Raw genomic sequence first — 14,182 nt, 5'->3', positions numbered from 1 at the left:
ATTTAAATGGAATAAATCGGGAGGTTGACAGAAGCCTGTCCTCTCAAGGTCTTTAAAGAGAGAATGGGTATTCATGTTTCTAGTACAAATTTAAATACATTTTTGCTTAGGGAGTTAAGGGAATAGACTAGATTCTCCCTCAAGGTCCTTCTGAGATAAGAGCTTGCACATAATTCATCACAATATAAACATGAGCTAAGAAAACCCCTAAATCATCTTTAAGCCAAAATCAGAACTGGAAAGATTATTTAAGAGAAACAAAGACAAAGTCTATTCAGGCAGATCAAAATATAAAAAAAACTAAAAATCCTGACTCCTAATTCTAGTCAGTCATTGAGCAATCGTGCTAAGAGCCAGTATATGGCAGGCCCTTTGCTAAAAAAAGGAAAAGATAGCCCGTCTTCAAGAAGCTCATAGTGTAAAGGGGGAGACAACATACAAACAAGCTATAGAGAGGAGACACAGAAAGGCAGCGCTTTTTAATAAAAGTTACCAGAATAAACAAAGGCCTCATCCTCCTTTAAATATCAGCACTAAGTAGCATTGACTTCACTGAAGATTTAATATTGTCTAATGAAACTGAGCAAAGTAAAACAAACATACACATAAAATAAAGTGTCCCAAACTTTTCCCACTTAAAAAAAAAAGGCAAGAGATGCATACAATACCTACTTTTTCATCTTTTTTGTATTGTATTTGACTTGATAAGATGCTTGAATTAATTTGTCTGGACCACTGTCAAACTGATGCGGAATGACCTTTTGAAAATGCTAAGAGGCAACAAGAGTAAATCATAAGAACTAATTAGTACTGGTTATTATTAACTGATGCTGCCAAATCTGAAGACATTAGAATTGGAAATTGGCCAATAGACTCACCTGTAACATTCCTTCCATATCAAGTTGCATGAGCTCTGTTTGATTCATCTGAAGAACGGCTAGTCCAACCCGAAACACTATCTCTAAACCCTAAAAGAGAAAAATTACATAATTCTAAACTGTCACACATTCATCATCATTTTTTAAATTTTTGGCGGGGCAATGAGGATTAAGTAACTTGCCCAGGGTCAAACAGCTAGTAAGTGTCAAGTGTCTGAGGCCGAATTTGAACTCAGGTCCTCCTGAATCCAGGGCCGGTGCTCTGTCCACTGCGCCACCTAGCTGCCCCACACACATTCATCATTAACAAAAACAAATGACTTTAAAAAATAATACTAAGGGGGCAGCTAGGTGGCGCAGTGGACAGAGCACCGGCCCTGGATTCAGGAGGACCTGAGTTCAAATGTGACCTCAGACACTTGACACTTACTAGCTGTGTGACCCTAGGCAAGTCATTTAACCCCAACTGCCTCACCAAAAATACCCAAACATTAGACTACATGGAAGTTCCTCTCCCTCTAGTGTAATATATCAAGTATCTGATCTTGCTCTGTTTATCTCAAGGTCTTTTGGGGCAGATATTTAAAAACTGACCTTTATGTTTACATATCTGTATTCATTAGCTTTCCTAGGAAAGGCTTAAAATGAAATGGAATAGTCTATCTCCTCCTGATATTCGCTAGTGCTACATGGACTTCAATACATCTACTGATGTTTTATAAGAAGTACACTCTTCTTTTCTCCAAGTGCTGAAAAGCATGAAATAAAAAGCCTTCAGTAGAGTAGTCCAAGTAGATAGCATTGAAACAGGTATCATGCTTTTTTTGGTTGGGAATGGAGCTAGTGGTGGCAGAAGAAGGAGGAAGGTAGCCAGGTTTCCTAATTTTCAGAAATTCACTCTCTTGGATAGCTACGTGAAGATGGTTTTCTCTCTTTCTCTCTTTGCTAACCCCTAATATACTTTAATAAATGCTTAAAAGCCTAAACTGTTGCTGAATTTATAAGTAAACCTTAGCTAATTCTCCCCACACACTGGGGAGGGGGGCAGGTAAGGACACACACATTAGATTTTTAAACATTGATAATGCCACAGGAAAATGCCTGGAGCAGCAAAACTCGCAGAAGAATGTGCTGAAACCATCTTCTAACCAAGAACGGCTTGGAAGGTCAGAAGGAGGGAGCTGCTGTACTGATACAGGAGTCGAGAAAACCCCACAGTCACCCTGACACAGATCCAGTCCCAGGAAGGCCTCACCAGAGAAGCAGACCCCCAGAGCCTCTGAATCAGCTGAAGCGCCAGTGTTGTCTGGAACTAAGCTCACAATCTGGTGCGTGGGCTGAGCCCTGGGCAGGGGAGAGACTACAGGGGTCTATGCTGGTGCTAAGGCAGAACTTGGATTTTACACCCCTACTGAGAACCAGGAGGTAAGCTAGAGTAGAAGTGGCCCAGGTGGGGGAGGGGCCCAGGCTCATCAGAGCTAACAACCACAACACACAAAGCTGGTTGATTGGCAAGTTGGTCTGGGGTCATCTAGGACCAGGAAACAGGCTGGGCGAGGGAAGAACCTGATTCTCCTTAAATCATACCACCTGGGCCTTCTTAAGCTTGGGATACTGTGGCCTGGAAACAGTGCCCCACTTTAAGGAGCTAAAAGGCTAGTAAAAGAAAGGCAAGATGAGCCGACAGAGAAAAGGGAGGACCATAGAAAGTTTCTTCAGTAACAAGGAAGACCAAGGGGCACCCTCAGAGGAAGATGTCAACATCAGGGCCCCTATATCTAAAGCTTCCAAGAAAAATACGAATTGGTCTCAGGCCATAGAGGTGCTCCAAAAGGACTTTGAAGATAAAATTAGAGAGAGAGAGGAAAAAATAGAAAAAGAAATGAGGGAGATGCAGGAAAGACATGAGAAAAAAGTCAACAGCTTGAAAAGTCAAATTGGCCAAATGGAAAAGGAGGTACAAAAGCTCTCTGATGAAAATAATTGCCTAAGAATTAGGATTGAACAAATGGAAGCTAGTGACTTTATGAGACACCAAGACACAATAAAGCAAATCCAAATGAATAAAAAAACAGAGGGCACTGTGAAATATCTTCTGGGAAAAACTGCCGACCTGGAAAATAGGTCCAGGAGAGATAATTTGAAAATTACTGGTCTACCTGAAAACCATGATCAAGGAAAGAGCTTAGACACCATCTTCCAAGATATTCTCAGGGGAAATTGCCCTGAAATTCTAGAAGAAGAAGCTAATAGAAATTGAAAGAAACCACCGATCACCTCCAGAAAGAGATCTCAAAAAGAAAACTCCTAGGAATATTATAGCCAAATTCCAGAGCTCTCAGGTCAAGGAGAAAATATTGCAAGCTGCCAAAAAAGAAAGAATTCAAGTATTGTGGAGCCCCAGTCAGGATAGCACAAGATCTAGCAGCTTCTACATTAAAGGACTGGAGGGCATGGAATATGATATTTCAAAGGGCAAAGGAAATGGGATTACAACCAAGAGTCACCTACCCAGCAAAACTCAGCATTATATTTCAGCGGAAAAAATGGGACTTTAATGAAAAAGAGCACTTTCAGATATTTGTGATGAAAAGACCTAAACTGAATGGCAAATTTGACTTTCAAATACAAGACCCTAGAGAACCATAAAAAATTGGAGTTGGGGGACATACCTGGGGTCATGCAATGGGTGACTTCTTGGGTCTGAGGACGGGTTTGGGCTGGGATCCCCCTGGGTCCAGGGTGGATGCTTTGTCCACTGTGTCACCTAGCTGCCCCATGATGACAACTTTAGGGTTAAATTGAGGGGTGAAGGGAATTCACTGGGGGAGGGGGAAGGGCAGAAGTGAAATCCTACATGAAAGTAACAGGAAAAGGCTTATAGAGTGGGGGAAGAGATGGGAGAGGAGCAGGGCAGTAAATGAATTTTACACTCATCAGAAAAGGCTCTAAGACCTTAAACTCATCAGCGCTGCCTCAAGGAAGGACTAACAGACATACCCAACTGGGTGGAGTAATCTATTTAATCTGGGCAGTAAATGAGCCTAACACTCATCAAAATTGGCTCAAAGACCTCAATCTCATTAGAATTGGCTCAAGGAGGGAATAAGGTACACACTCAATTGGGTGGAGTAATCTCTCTAACCCTGCAGAAAAATAGGAGGGGAAGGGGATAAAGAGAGAGGGGCAGGGGCAACTAGGTGGCACAGTGGATAGAGCACTGGCCCTGGAGTCAGGAGTACCTGAGTTCAAATCCGGCCTCAGACACTTAACACTTACTAGCTGTGTGACCCTGAGAAAGTCACTTAACCCTAATTGCCTCACTAAAAAAAAAAAAAAAAAAAAAGGAAAAAAAAAAAGAAGGAAAGAGAGAGGGGACAGACAGAAGCAAATCCCTTTTGAAGAGTGATAGGATGAAAGAAGATGGATAATAGAATAAATATCATGGGGAAGGGAATAGGATGGAAGGGAAACAGTTAACAATAGTAATCATGAAAAAGAGAAAAGGGGGGAAAATTGTACAAAAAATATTTAGAGCAATTCTTGGTGGAGGCTAAGAATTGAGAATCAAGGGAATGTCCATCAATTGAGGAATGATGGAAAAAGCTGTGTTATATGATTGTAGTGGAATGGTCTTGTGCTACAGGAAATGACAAACAGGATGATCCCCGAAAAACCTTGAAAGACTAATGAACATCGATGTATAGTGAAGTGAGCAGAGCTGAGAGGACATTGTACACAGTGACAGCAGTATTGTTCAATGAGCAAATGTGAATGACTTAACTACTCTCAGCAGTGCAATGATCCAAGACAATCCCAAGGAACTAATGAGGAAGCTTACTAAGCACCCCTATAAAAAGAAGTGATAAACAGAACACTTGTGGGTTGTACATATATAACCTGATTGTGATCTTGTGGAGGGGGGAGGAAAGGGAGGGAAAAAAATTTGGAACTCTAAATCTTATGAAAATGAATGCCGAAAACTACCCTTACATGTAACTGGAAAATAAAATAAATGTTTGTTGGTTAAAAAAAAAAGGTATTATGATACTCTTCTTCCTTCTAAGCCTATATTCCTTGTACTATATTTCTTACATTTTGATGTCTAACTACTTTTAGATAAGCTCTCAAAGATCTCTCGTTTCGGTTAATGTCCAGCCTAAAAGAGCACCAGTCCTAGAACCAGTCCATTTGATTCAAGCATTAAGCACTCTTTCTTCCTCACTAATATTTTAACCAGTTATCCACCACTGAACTTCAAACTACATTCAATTAGGCAGTAAAAGTAAATGTTCCCCAAAAGATGAATGGTAAAAGTATGTGAACAAACAGTTCCCAAAAGAATTGTGAAGCATTCACAACCACATGAAAAATGTTCCAAATCACTAATAAGAGAAATATTTGCATATCAAAATAACTAGGAGGTTTTACCTTACACCCAACAGCTGGCAAAGATGACAAAAGATAAGAGCAGTCAAGGTTGCCAGCGATAAGGGAAGGCAATTTTGAATTATACAAATAAAGTGACTAAAATGTCTATACTCTTTGACCTCCAGATTCTGTTCTGCCCCAAGGAGGCCACTGATATACATGAAAATATAGCAGCACTTTTTGTGAAAGCTAAGAATTGAAAACAAAGATGTCCATCGACTGGGGAATAGCTAAACAAATTGCAGTACATTAATATAATGGAATATTACTGAGCTCTAAGAAATGATATATATGGTAACAGAGAAGCCTGGAAAAATCCACATGAACTGATGCAGAGTGAAGAAAGCAGAGTGAAGAAAACAATACACATTAACTACAACAATGTAAACAAAAAGAACCACCCATACACACACACCCCAAAAGTATATGTTGCAAAATTATAAATAAGAAGTTTGGCTTGAAAGAAGAGAGAAGATACTTCCACACCTTTGCAGAGGTGGAAAGTCCACACATGTTGTACAAAGCACACTCTCAGGGTTTTTTTTAAAAAATATATTCTGATCAGTTATTCTGGGTTTTCTTTTCTTTTGGAGGAAGTAGTTTTCTCTTTCTTTGAAGGAGGCTTTCAGGAAATACTAATTATATAAGATGGCTCTCTGGGAGGAGAAGTATAGAAACTGGTGATGTTAAAAAAAATCAATAAAAAATTATTTTTTAAAAAAGTAAATGTTAAAAGTAAATGCTGTTGTGTGTTGATCAACCATGATAGACGAGTCTTCTCGCCAATCCAATGGTACAAGAAAGTTCCAAAGTTACTCATGATGGAAAAGGCTCTCCAAATCCAGAAAAAAAAGAAAGAAACTGGAATATGGATGCTGATTGAATCATATGATCTCTTTTGGTTTTGGTGCTGTTGTTTTTCTTTTTGGAGGTTTTTCCTTCTTGCTCTGATTCTTCTTGTATAAAATGACTAACGCAGAAATATGTTTAATGTTATATATCAGATTACCTGCTGTCTAGGAGAGGGGGGGGGGAGGAAGAAAAATTTGAAACAAAGGCTGAAAACTTAAATAAATAAATAAAATTTTTTTTTAATTAAAAAAAATTTTTTTTAAAGTAAATGCTGGGGCAGCTAGGTGGCACAGTGGATAAAACACTGGCCTTGGATTCAGGAGGTCCTGAGTTCAAATCCAGCCTCAGACACTTGACACTAGCTGTGTGACCCTGGGCAAGTCACTTAACCCTCATTGCCCCACCAAAAAAAAAAAGTAAATGCTAACAAAAAAATGTAAATGCTTAAGAGGGATAGTGGAAACCTCATTCTTCCCATGATCTAATAAAAATAAAAGAGAGGGAATAGTCAAAATCAGGATCAGCTCTTAGTAGCATAGAAATGACTAAAGTACTTGTAGCTGCTAGTTACATTTATTTATCTCAACACCATCAAACAGGCACATTTGCAGGTGACAAAAACAAAGCATCATTATGAACTTTTTTTTAGGAGAAGTGGGGACTGGGAGTAAGGATTGGGATCCCAATGTAAAATATTAACTTTTTAAAATTTCAAATTGTTCATTTTACAAAAGACTTCCCAATAATTAAATACTTTGCTTTACTATACTTATCTATGTAGGGTGGAAAAACACTCCAGGCAATGAGAGAGAAATAAGTCTTTACTCGGTGGCACTCTAATGTGTTGTAGCCAAGAAAGTTTTTCCAAAAAAGTGACTAGTCCATAAAAACAATGACCAGGCAAGGTGCACTACTTCCTCTACTATAGTGGTTGCCTTCTGGACTTTGTCCACCATGTCCCAGAAACCTCTTCATCCTGGAAGCTCACTTCAGCCCTGGAGTTCAGACATTAGAAGTACTCACTGCCCCTGCATCCTCTGCCAACCTCCACATAAGGAAAGTGCCCAGGCCGGCCATATCCTCATGCCTCGCCAGGCTGAACTCTGGATTTTCTGCACCATGCTCTTGTCATCCTAGAAACTCAAACTCTGAACCTAACATTGCCATCACACACCCCACCTCCCAAGAATGCCAGTTACCAGCTTCCTTTTATGCTGTGTTCTACCATTAAAATGTAAGCAACTTGAGGACAGGTATCCTCTTTGTTTTCTGATTGTATATTTAATAAATGCTTGCTGACTGGCTGTAGTTCTCCTTAGATGAATTACTGTGATGTGGTATTGATCCAGAGCTCTGGAATACTGAGCCACCAGAGCACAAGCGTCTAGCACCAACTCCCAAGCATAAAGGTTCCAATGGCCCAATAAGAGATTGCACCGCAGTCAGTGGAGTACCAGCCTATCTATCTAGGTTTAGAAAGACTTAGGAGCCAAAGGTTTGGATGGTAGGTGATGGATGTTTTAGCCACAATAACTGGAAAAAAAAATATACCGTCTTCTAAGGTATGAAAGGCTGTGATTTGCATTGCTGGGAGATGCACCCAGAATGATAAAGTCATAAATCTTTAAAGTATTGAAGAATACGTTGCCATTCAACAAGTCATTTACACAGAGCTATTTAAAAATATGAGTTAGAGTAATTCATGAAGAAATATTTAAATGTAAAATCCTTAAGTACTAGAGGGATAAGAAGGATTTCCAATAGCTTACCTCTGACATAAATATATCAAATATCCTTGTTGCCACTGGTAGTGGGAAAGTTGTAAGAAAGATGGTCAGAAACCAGGATGATGCATACATAGATGTATGGAAACTCTGAGATTGAAAATGTACAAAGAGTTCTGGTAGGTGCTCCTTGGAAGAAGGACAAAATATAGGAAAGTAAGTAACTTAAAATGTGTCATTGTTTGTCAATCAACAAAAGTTATGTGACCAAACAACATAGGAGAAATGTCAGATTAGATTTCCCTGGGTGTTCCTTCTATGTTTCATTATCTAATCCTTCCATTCACAACCAACCCCAAATGCTAATAATACTCTAGTAAGGCACTGTGTAATTGAATACTGAAATTATATACAATCTGTAAAAGTCTAACATCAATAGGGTATAAGGCTGACAAAAAAGATCTAACGTGGAAAAAAAGAGTGCTGCGGTTACTGATACAGGGATGGCTCATATGCAGGTAGCAGGGTTTCCCTCTTAAATACGCAGGACATTGGCAGTCATTTTCCACAAGATACAACCTCCTTTTGACTACATGTTCTATGCTTCCCCGGGTTAGGACAGAAGAGTTCTCTATTCTGGTTTTCTAAGCATTCCAAGGAAAAGCCCTTATAGTAAATAGCTCAAGGAAAATGATTTTACACCTATTATATCATCCTTAGTATTTCTCATCAAGGTCTATTCTTTTCATTGAATATTTTAATGGCATATTTAAACTGTTACATATGCAAAGTCACAGGCTCAAAATATTAGTGGAATAAAGAACACAATCTTATTTCATATACGTGTTCAAAACCAGAACAGCAAGTAATATGTGAATTGGTGATATAAAGTATTTGTTTTCAATTTGATTTTTTCTAAGTCACTCTTATGCTCATCAACTCCTTTCTGTGTTAGTCTCATTATTTGATCATTCTATCAAGCCCATCCATCAATTTAAAAAGCATGATGAAGAACAGAATGGACACTGGTATGATATTACAATCATCATTTCATTGTCAGTATGTTAGTGTCATAAGGGTCTGCAGAGCCTGCGGTAGGAAAAAAAAGGGAAATAAAGGGACAATCTCCATGCTCCAAACATATGAGGCTCCTGGCTGCAATCAGTCGGCATCGCTGACGCCCTCTGACCTATTCTAAGGATTAGTGGCTGAGTTCCACTTCTATTTCTCCATGTTAACCTTGAGCACCCAGTACAGCCAACATAAAGAAAATGTCCCCAATAAGATGCCATCAGGATGAATGACTGTACCCTCCACTTTAAAATACTTTATACACACACACACACACACACACACACACATACATTAACTTTTTACCTGTATCATGCATTCAAACTGGTACATGCAAAGCCCCAATTCTGCCATACTTGGCTTAAAGAGTTCACGCAGTCTATAATCTTGCATTAATTTAACAAACACACAGAAAGCTTCTTCTTCCGGCATCTATGTTAGAAAAAAGACAATGTGAAGGACCTCTGATACCCATGGCACATGTGTGGATTAGAACTATGCAAATTCAGTAAGGCTGCTGATAAGATATTACACTTGAAATGTTCCTTAATCGACATGAAAAATATTTTTTTAAATTAAATATTTCAGAACAAATTACATGAGAATTAGAAAACACACCAACAGCCTACATTTATAAAGTATTTTAAGATTTGCAAAACAGTTTTCTCAGAACAATCTGTGAATTAAGAAGTACAAACATTATTATCTTCACTTTGCAAACAAGCATAACGAGGCTGCTGCTACTACTGCAGCTGTGGCCGCCACCACCACCACCACCACCACTACTATATTAATTAATGGCGAAAATTTATATAGCACTTTAAGGTTTGCAAGGCACTTTACAAATATTATTTAATTTTATCCTACAAGAACCCTGGGAGGTTGGTGCTATTATTAACCCCATTTTACAAATGAAAAAACTGAGGCAGACAGAGCTTAAGTGACTCACCCTGAGTCACCCAGCTCATAAGTGTCTGAGACCGAATATGAACTAAGATCTTCCTGACCCCAGGTTTAAGGCTCTGTCCTCTGCAGCACCTAGCTGCCTGTAATGAGAAGATGAATAATTCTTCCCTAGAGTTTAAAGAACATGCTAATAGCTCAGAACTTCTCTACTATACATGAACCAACTTACCTGCATGAGTAGCAGTCCAACTATAAAAGCACTCCCCTGACAATATCCAACTTCACGATCCACTAAAGAATATGCCTGAAAAGTAAGTCATTCAAAATATCTTAATTCAATGCTACATAAAATCTTTGTTTCTCTAGAAGTCTTAAAAAGAACAAAGTATTAAGCCTTTTATTAAGGAAGGAGAATTTCTTGATCATTAAAAAGATGTTATCCTACCTAGTTCAAGCCCAACCAAAGATTCATAGATTTGAAATTTCATTAGACAATTCCCAGTTGCAAGTTTTCTGCTAAGAGAGGAGAGAGAGTAGTCCAGACTTGGGCAATAAAACAAAGCTTAGAAATAAAGTATCATTTCTATCTGATAGAGACAGGACTTAGTAAAAGACTTAAGTGAAGAGCTGGCAAAGCCGACGCTATTTGAACAGGATCTATATTTAGTGGTGTTCTGAGGTTTGCTAAGGAGTGGGGGGGGGGGGGGGGATTCTGAACAGGAAAAGCATGAGGGAGAACGCCAGAGCAGTTGGTTCATAGCTGAGTGTAAACAAAGACTGAACCGCTGACTGTTCTTGACAATTCTGGAGGAAGAAGTCTAAATGATGGGAGACAGGCTAAATCAACAGCCAGCCCAAGTTTGGGTCATTTGGAGGTGAGATAGTAGCCTGTCCTGCAAAGAGGTATCTCTATGCAATAGGGATTTACAAACTATGTAATTTCAGGGTTGGGCCAAAAGGGAAAATATCTGCCTTCTTGTACCTACAGCTCCCTTGCCTCCACCAAGTTGTGTATGAAATGATTATTAAGCCATTACTGAATTTTAAGGTCAGACATTGAGGCAAGAAGAACAATCTGTAAGATTAAGAAATGATATTTAGAGATCCAGAATAAAAAGCAAGCAGAGAATCATGCTATAATAGCAATTAATTGCATGAAGCCCAGGTCTTTGTAAAGAGGCCTAGATTTCAGGGTGTGATATCTATACACTTGAGCTTTGTGAAAATAGTTCATTTAAAAAGTGATGAATCAGCCTTACCTTCATTACATTAAATAAAACCTCCTGTCCAAGACTATCTTTCTCTTTGAAGAAGTCGTGTTCAGGATACGTTCTGGCGATGTCCCTTCTGATCAGCTTTTCACAGGGCGAGGTCATTTTCAATAGCTCAGAATACTGGTCCTTAATTGGCATACTTTGAGCACTGCATAGAAGCTGCCAAACAATCGCTCTGAAATGGTGAGGTATCCCTTTCCGAACAAGTTCCTAAAGCATAAAAAAAAAGAAAGACACCCATTCAAACTGTCTCCTTGGGAAAACCAACAGAGTTTGGCACTGGGAAAAAAGTCAAATCTATGATTCATAAGCATTCATAAGCCGTTTTGGTCCAGCTCCATGGGGACAGAAATGTGCATGGGTTGCCACCATTAGTTAAGGCTGCTACAAAGAATAAATTGACCCGGTACTAAGTTGTTTGGTTACTTAATTCATCGTAATGGTTCTAAAATCCCTTCTCAAGGTAAGAGCCTAAGAAATTCTTCCATTCAAGTTCTAATAGGGGTTCTCAATCTTTCTTGTGTCAGACCTCTTTGGTGACTGTCTAGTAGAGTTTCTGGAGCCCTAATCAGAATAACATTTTTACCTGCATACTTTATTTGAGGATCACAAAAGAAACCATACTGAAATACAGTTATCAAATATTTTAAAAAATAAGTTCAGAGGAGGCAGCTAGGTGGTGCAGTGGATAGAGCACCAGCCCTGGATTCAGGAGGACCTGAGTTCAGATCTGGCCTCAGATACTTGCCACTTACTAGCTGTGTGACCTTGGGCAAGTCACTTAACCCCACTTGCCTCAACACCCCCCCCCAAAAAAAGTTCAGAGGCCAGAGGTTTAAGAATTCCTGTTTCATTGAGCCATGAAAAAATTATGCTCGTGATAATCAACCACTGAAATTAAGGGCATCATCCAAGTACATGAGGTTTTCACACTTGAAATGCTTGAAAACTTACCATTGCTTATCCTCTTGCATCTCTTTTCTTCTCCATCTGATTCTCACCTCTTTCCCCCTCTGCTCCTACCACACCCTGAGACCACCATCTACTTATCCACCTTACAATAACATTGAATAGATTTTTAGGGCTACCCAGGGCCTTCAGCATCCGAATAAATGTCCAAAAGCCCCAGGGCCTCAGGGAACAGGGCCTGATACACAGGGCTGAACAAATGACCCCTTAAGGTGTATCTCTGAGTGTGCCCCAATTCTTTCCACCTTAGTATGGTATCAGAGATAATACCACGTCCCTTTTATAGCAAGGTGATACAGTAGGTAAGTCAGGAATCCCTGAGCTCAAATTTGGCTTCAGACACTTGCTAGCTGTGTTACCCTGAGCATGTTACTTAACCTCTCTCAGCCTCAGTTTCCTTGAATAAAATGGGGATAATAACTGCACCTACAGCATTGGGTTGTTATGGAGACAGAATAAAATAACATGTCTGTGTGTGTGTATGTCTCTCTCTCTCTCACACACACACATACACACACACACACACTTTTAACCACAATCACCACCATGTGCAGTTCTGCCTGGTTCCTGGAGTAACAGATTACCTAATTTTGCAATGTTTGCACCGCAACCAACCACAACAACACTGCCCTCCTCCATCATCACAAGGCGCTTGCTGGTGAAGGGCTCACAGAATGAGTACTTCTCCAGCAGACACACACTGCCTACCCCATTCTCTTCAGCAATTCATAGTCACTATTTTCTGGAGTGAAAATCTCCTCCCACTTCTTTCCCTGTATACTTAGTCCCATTCTACCCAAACCCTAGTCTTTCTTCATCTCCCCTTTGAAGCCCCTGCCAATTTGTTAAACTTCCCTTCATCTTAAGCTCTTTTCTTCACATTCTTTTCTTTATTCTTATGCCAATGGAAAACTGGCATTTTAAAATATGAAGATCATTATAATAATAATAATTGTTATTATTATCATCAGCAGCCTTATAGGAACATTTATATAATAGCTACCGTGTTCCAGGCACTATACTAAGTGCTTTACAATTATTATCTCATTTGATCCTCATAAAAACCCTGGGAGGTAGGTAGAATTATTATCCCTTTTCTGCACCTTAGGAAACCGAGGGGAACAAAGGCCAAGTCATTTGCCCAGGTTCACCCAGCTAGTAAGTGTTGGAGGTCGGATATGTGTTCAGTTCTTCCTGACTCCAGGGCCAGCAGTCTACCCACAAGCCCCCAGCTGCTAACCCTAATTGTCTAGAAAACTGTCTCCATGGCCATCCCCTCCCATACTCCTGACCTAAATTTCTTCAGACACAGTGGGCCAGGAGGAAGAAGGGGCCTACTCCCAGTTTGCTACAGCCATTTCTCTACTGTGTTAGCACCATAATCTCTGTCAATCAGGCCAGATCCTTACTTCTGTAATCTCTCTCCTTTCCAACCACAGCCCCAACTACCTTCATCTTTTTCAGTTCTCTCAGTCTATAATGCCTGCTCTGGCCTATATTCTTACTCAAACCTGAGCCAAATTCGATTCTACACAGACTCCCTGACAATCCTTAACCCTAGACCACATGTGATTCACCTTCTAGATTGTTGATTTTCATCCTACTAAACACTAACAGAGGGAGCCCCACCCCTGCACTAAGTACATAAAAAACCTTTTTTTAAATTTAGTTTCGACTAGGTTCTCAGTGCTATATGGAAAACTTGTTCTTTCTTGATTGATTAAAAATCCCACTCCCTTTATCGGCTGTTTCAAACCTCTCCTCCATATCTAGTACCGACTACCTTCCCTGCCATCCCTACCCCAATAGGGGTCCCAGCCTCATACTTCCACGACCATTGCCCCAAAATGTAACCAATGCAGAAAAGGCACTATTAGATCAACAAAATGGGAAAAAGTCAGGGTTTCTCTTTTTACTTAGCAAGAAGGTTATGACAGAGCAAGAAGCAGCACCAGTCTAAAAGATAAACATATCTACACTAATCAGGAGAGGAGAGGATGGAAGACTGTCTTCAGTATCCCCTCCCAAATTTCAAAAGACAGCTGAGAACAGGCCTGCAAAGAATTTGGGGATAGAT

General features: G+C 39.7%; 1 protein-coding gene across 9 annotated transcripts in view; it reads right to left on the bottom strand.

The window, feature by feature from the left end:
- The window catches only part of EVI5 (ecotropic viral integration site 5), a 251,225-nt gene that overhangs the window by 134,763 nt on the left and 102,280 nt on the right, over nucleotides 1-14,182 (bottom strand). For all 9 annotated transcript variants that reach the window (XM_044001522.1, XM_044001517.1, XM_044001521.1 and 6 more), the window contains 6 exons: nucleotides 11,122-11,346; nucleotides 10,092-10,166; nucleotides 9,263-9,388; nucleotides 7,931-8,074; nucleotides 879-968; nucleotides 673-770 (listed from right to left, as the gene is read on the bottom strand). In XM_044001522.1, the coding sequence (XP_043857457.1) occupies nucleotides 673-770; nucleotides 879-968; nucleotides 7,931-8,074; nucleotides 9,263-9,388; nucleotides 10,092-10,166; nucleotides 11,122-11,346 (758 nt within the window). The remainder of the gene's footprint in view (nucleotides 1-672; nucleotides 771-878; nucleotides 969-7,930; nucleotides 8,075-9,262; nucleotides 9,389-10,091; nucleotides 10,167-11,121; nucleotides 11,347-14,182) is intronic.

Source organism: Dromiciops gliroides, chromosome 4, assembly GCF_019393635.1.
Source record: "Dromiciops gliroides isolate mDroGli1 chromosome 4, mDroGli1.pri, whole genome shotgun sequence".
Lineage (NCBI taxonomy): Eukaryota > Metazoa > Chordata > Mammalia > Microbiotheria > Microbiotheriidae > Dromiciops > Dromiciops gliroides.
This window is presented reverse-complemented; position numbering and strand designations above follow the sequence as displayed.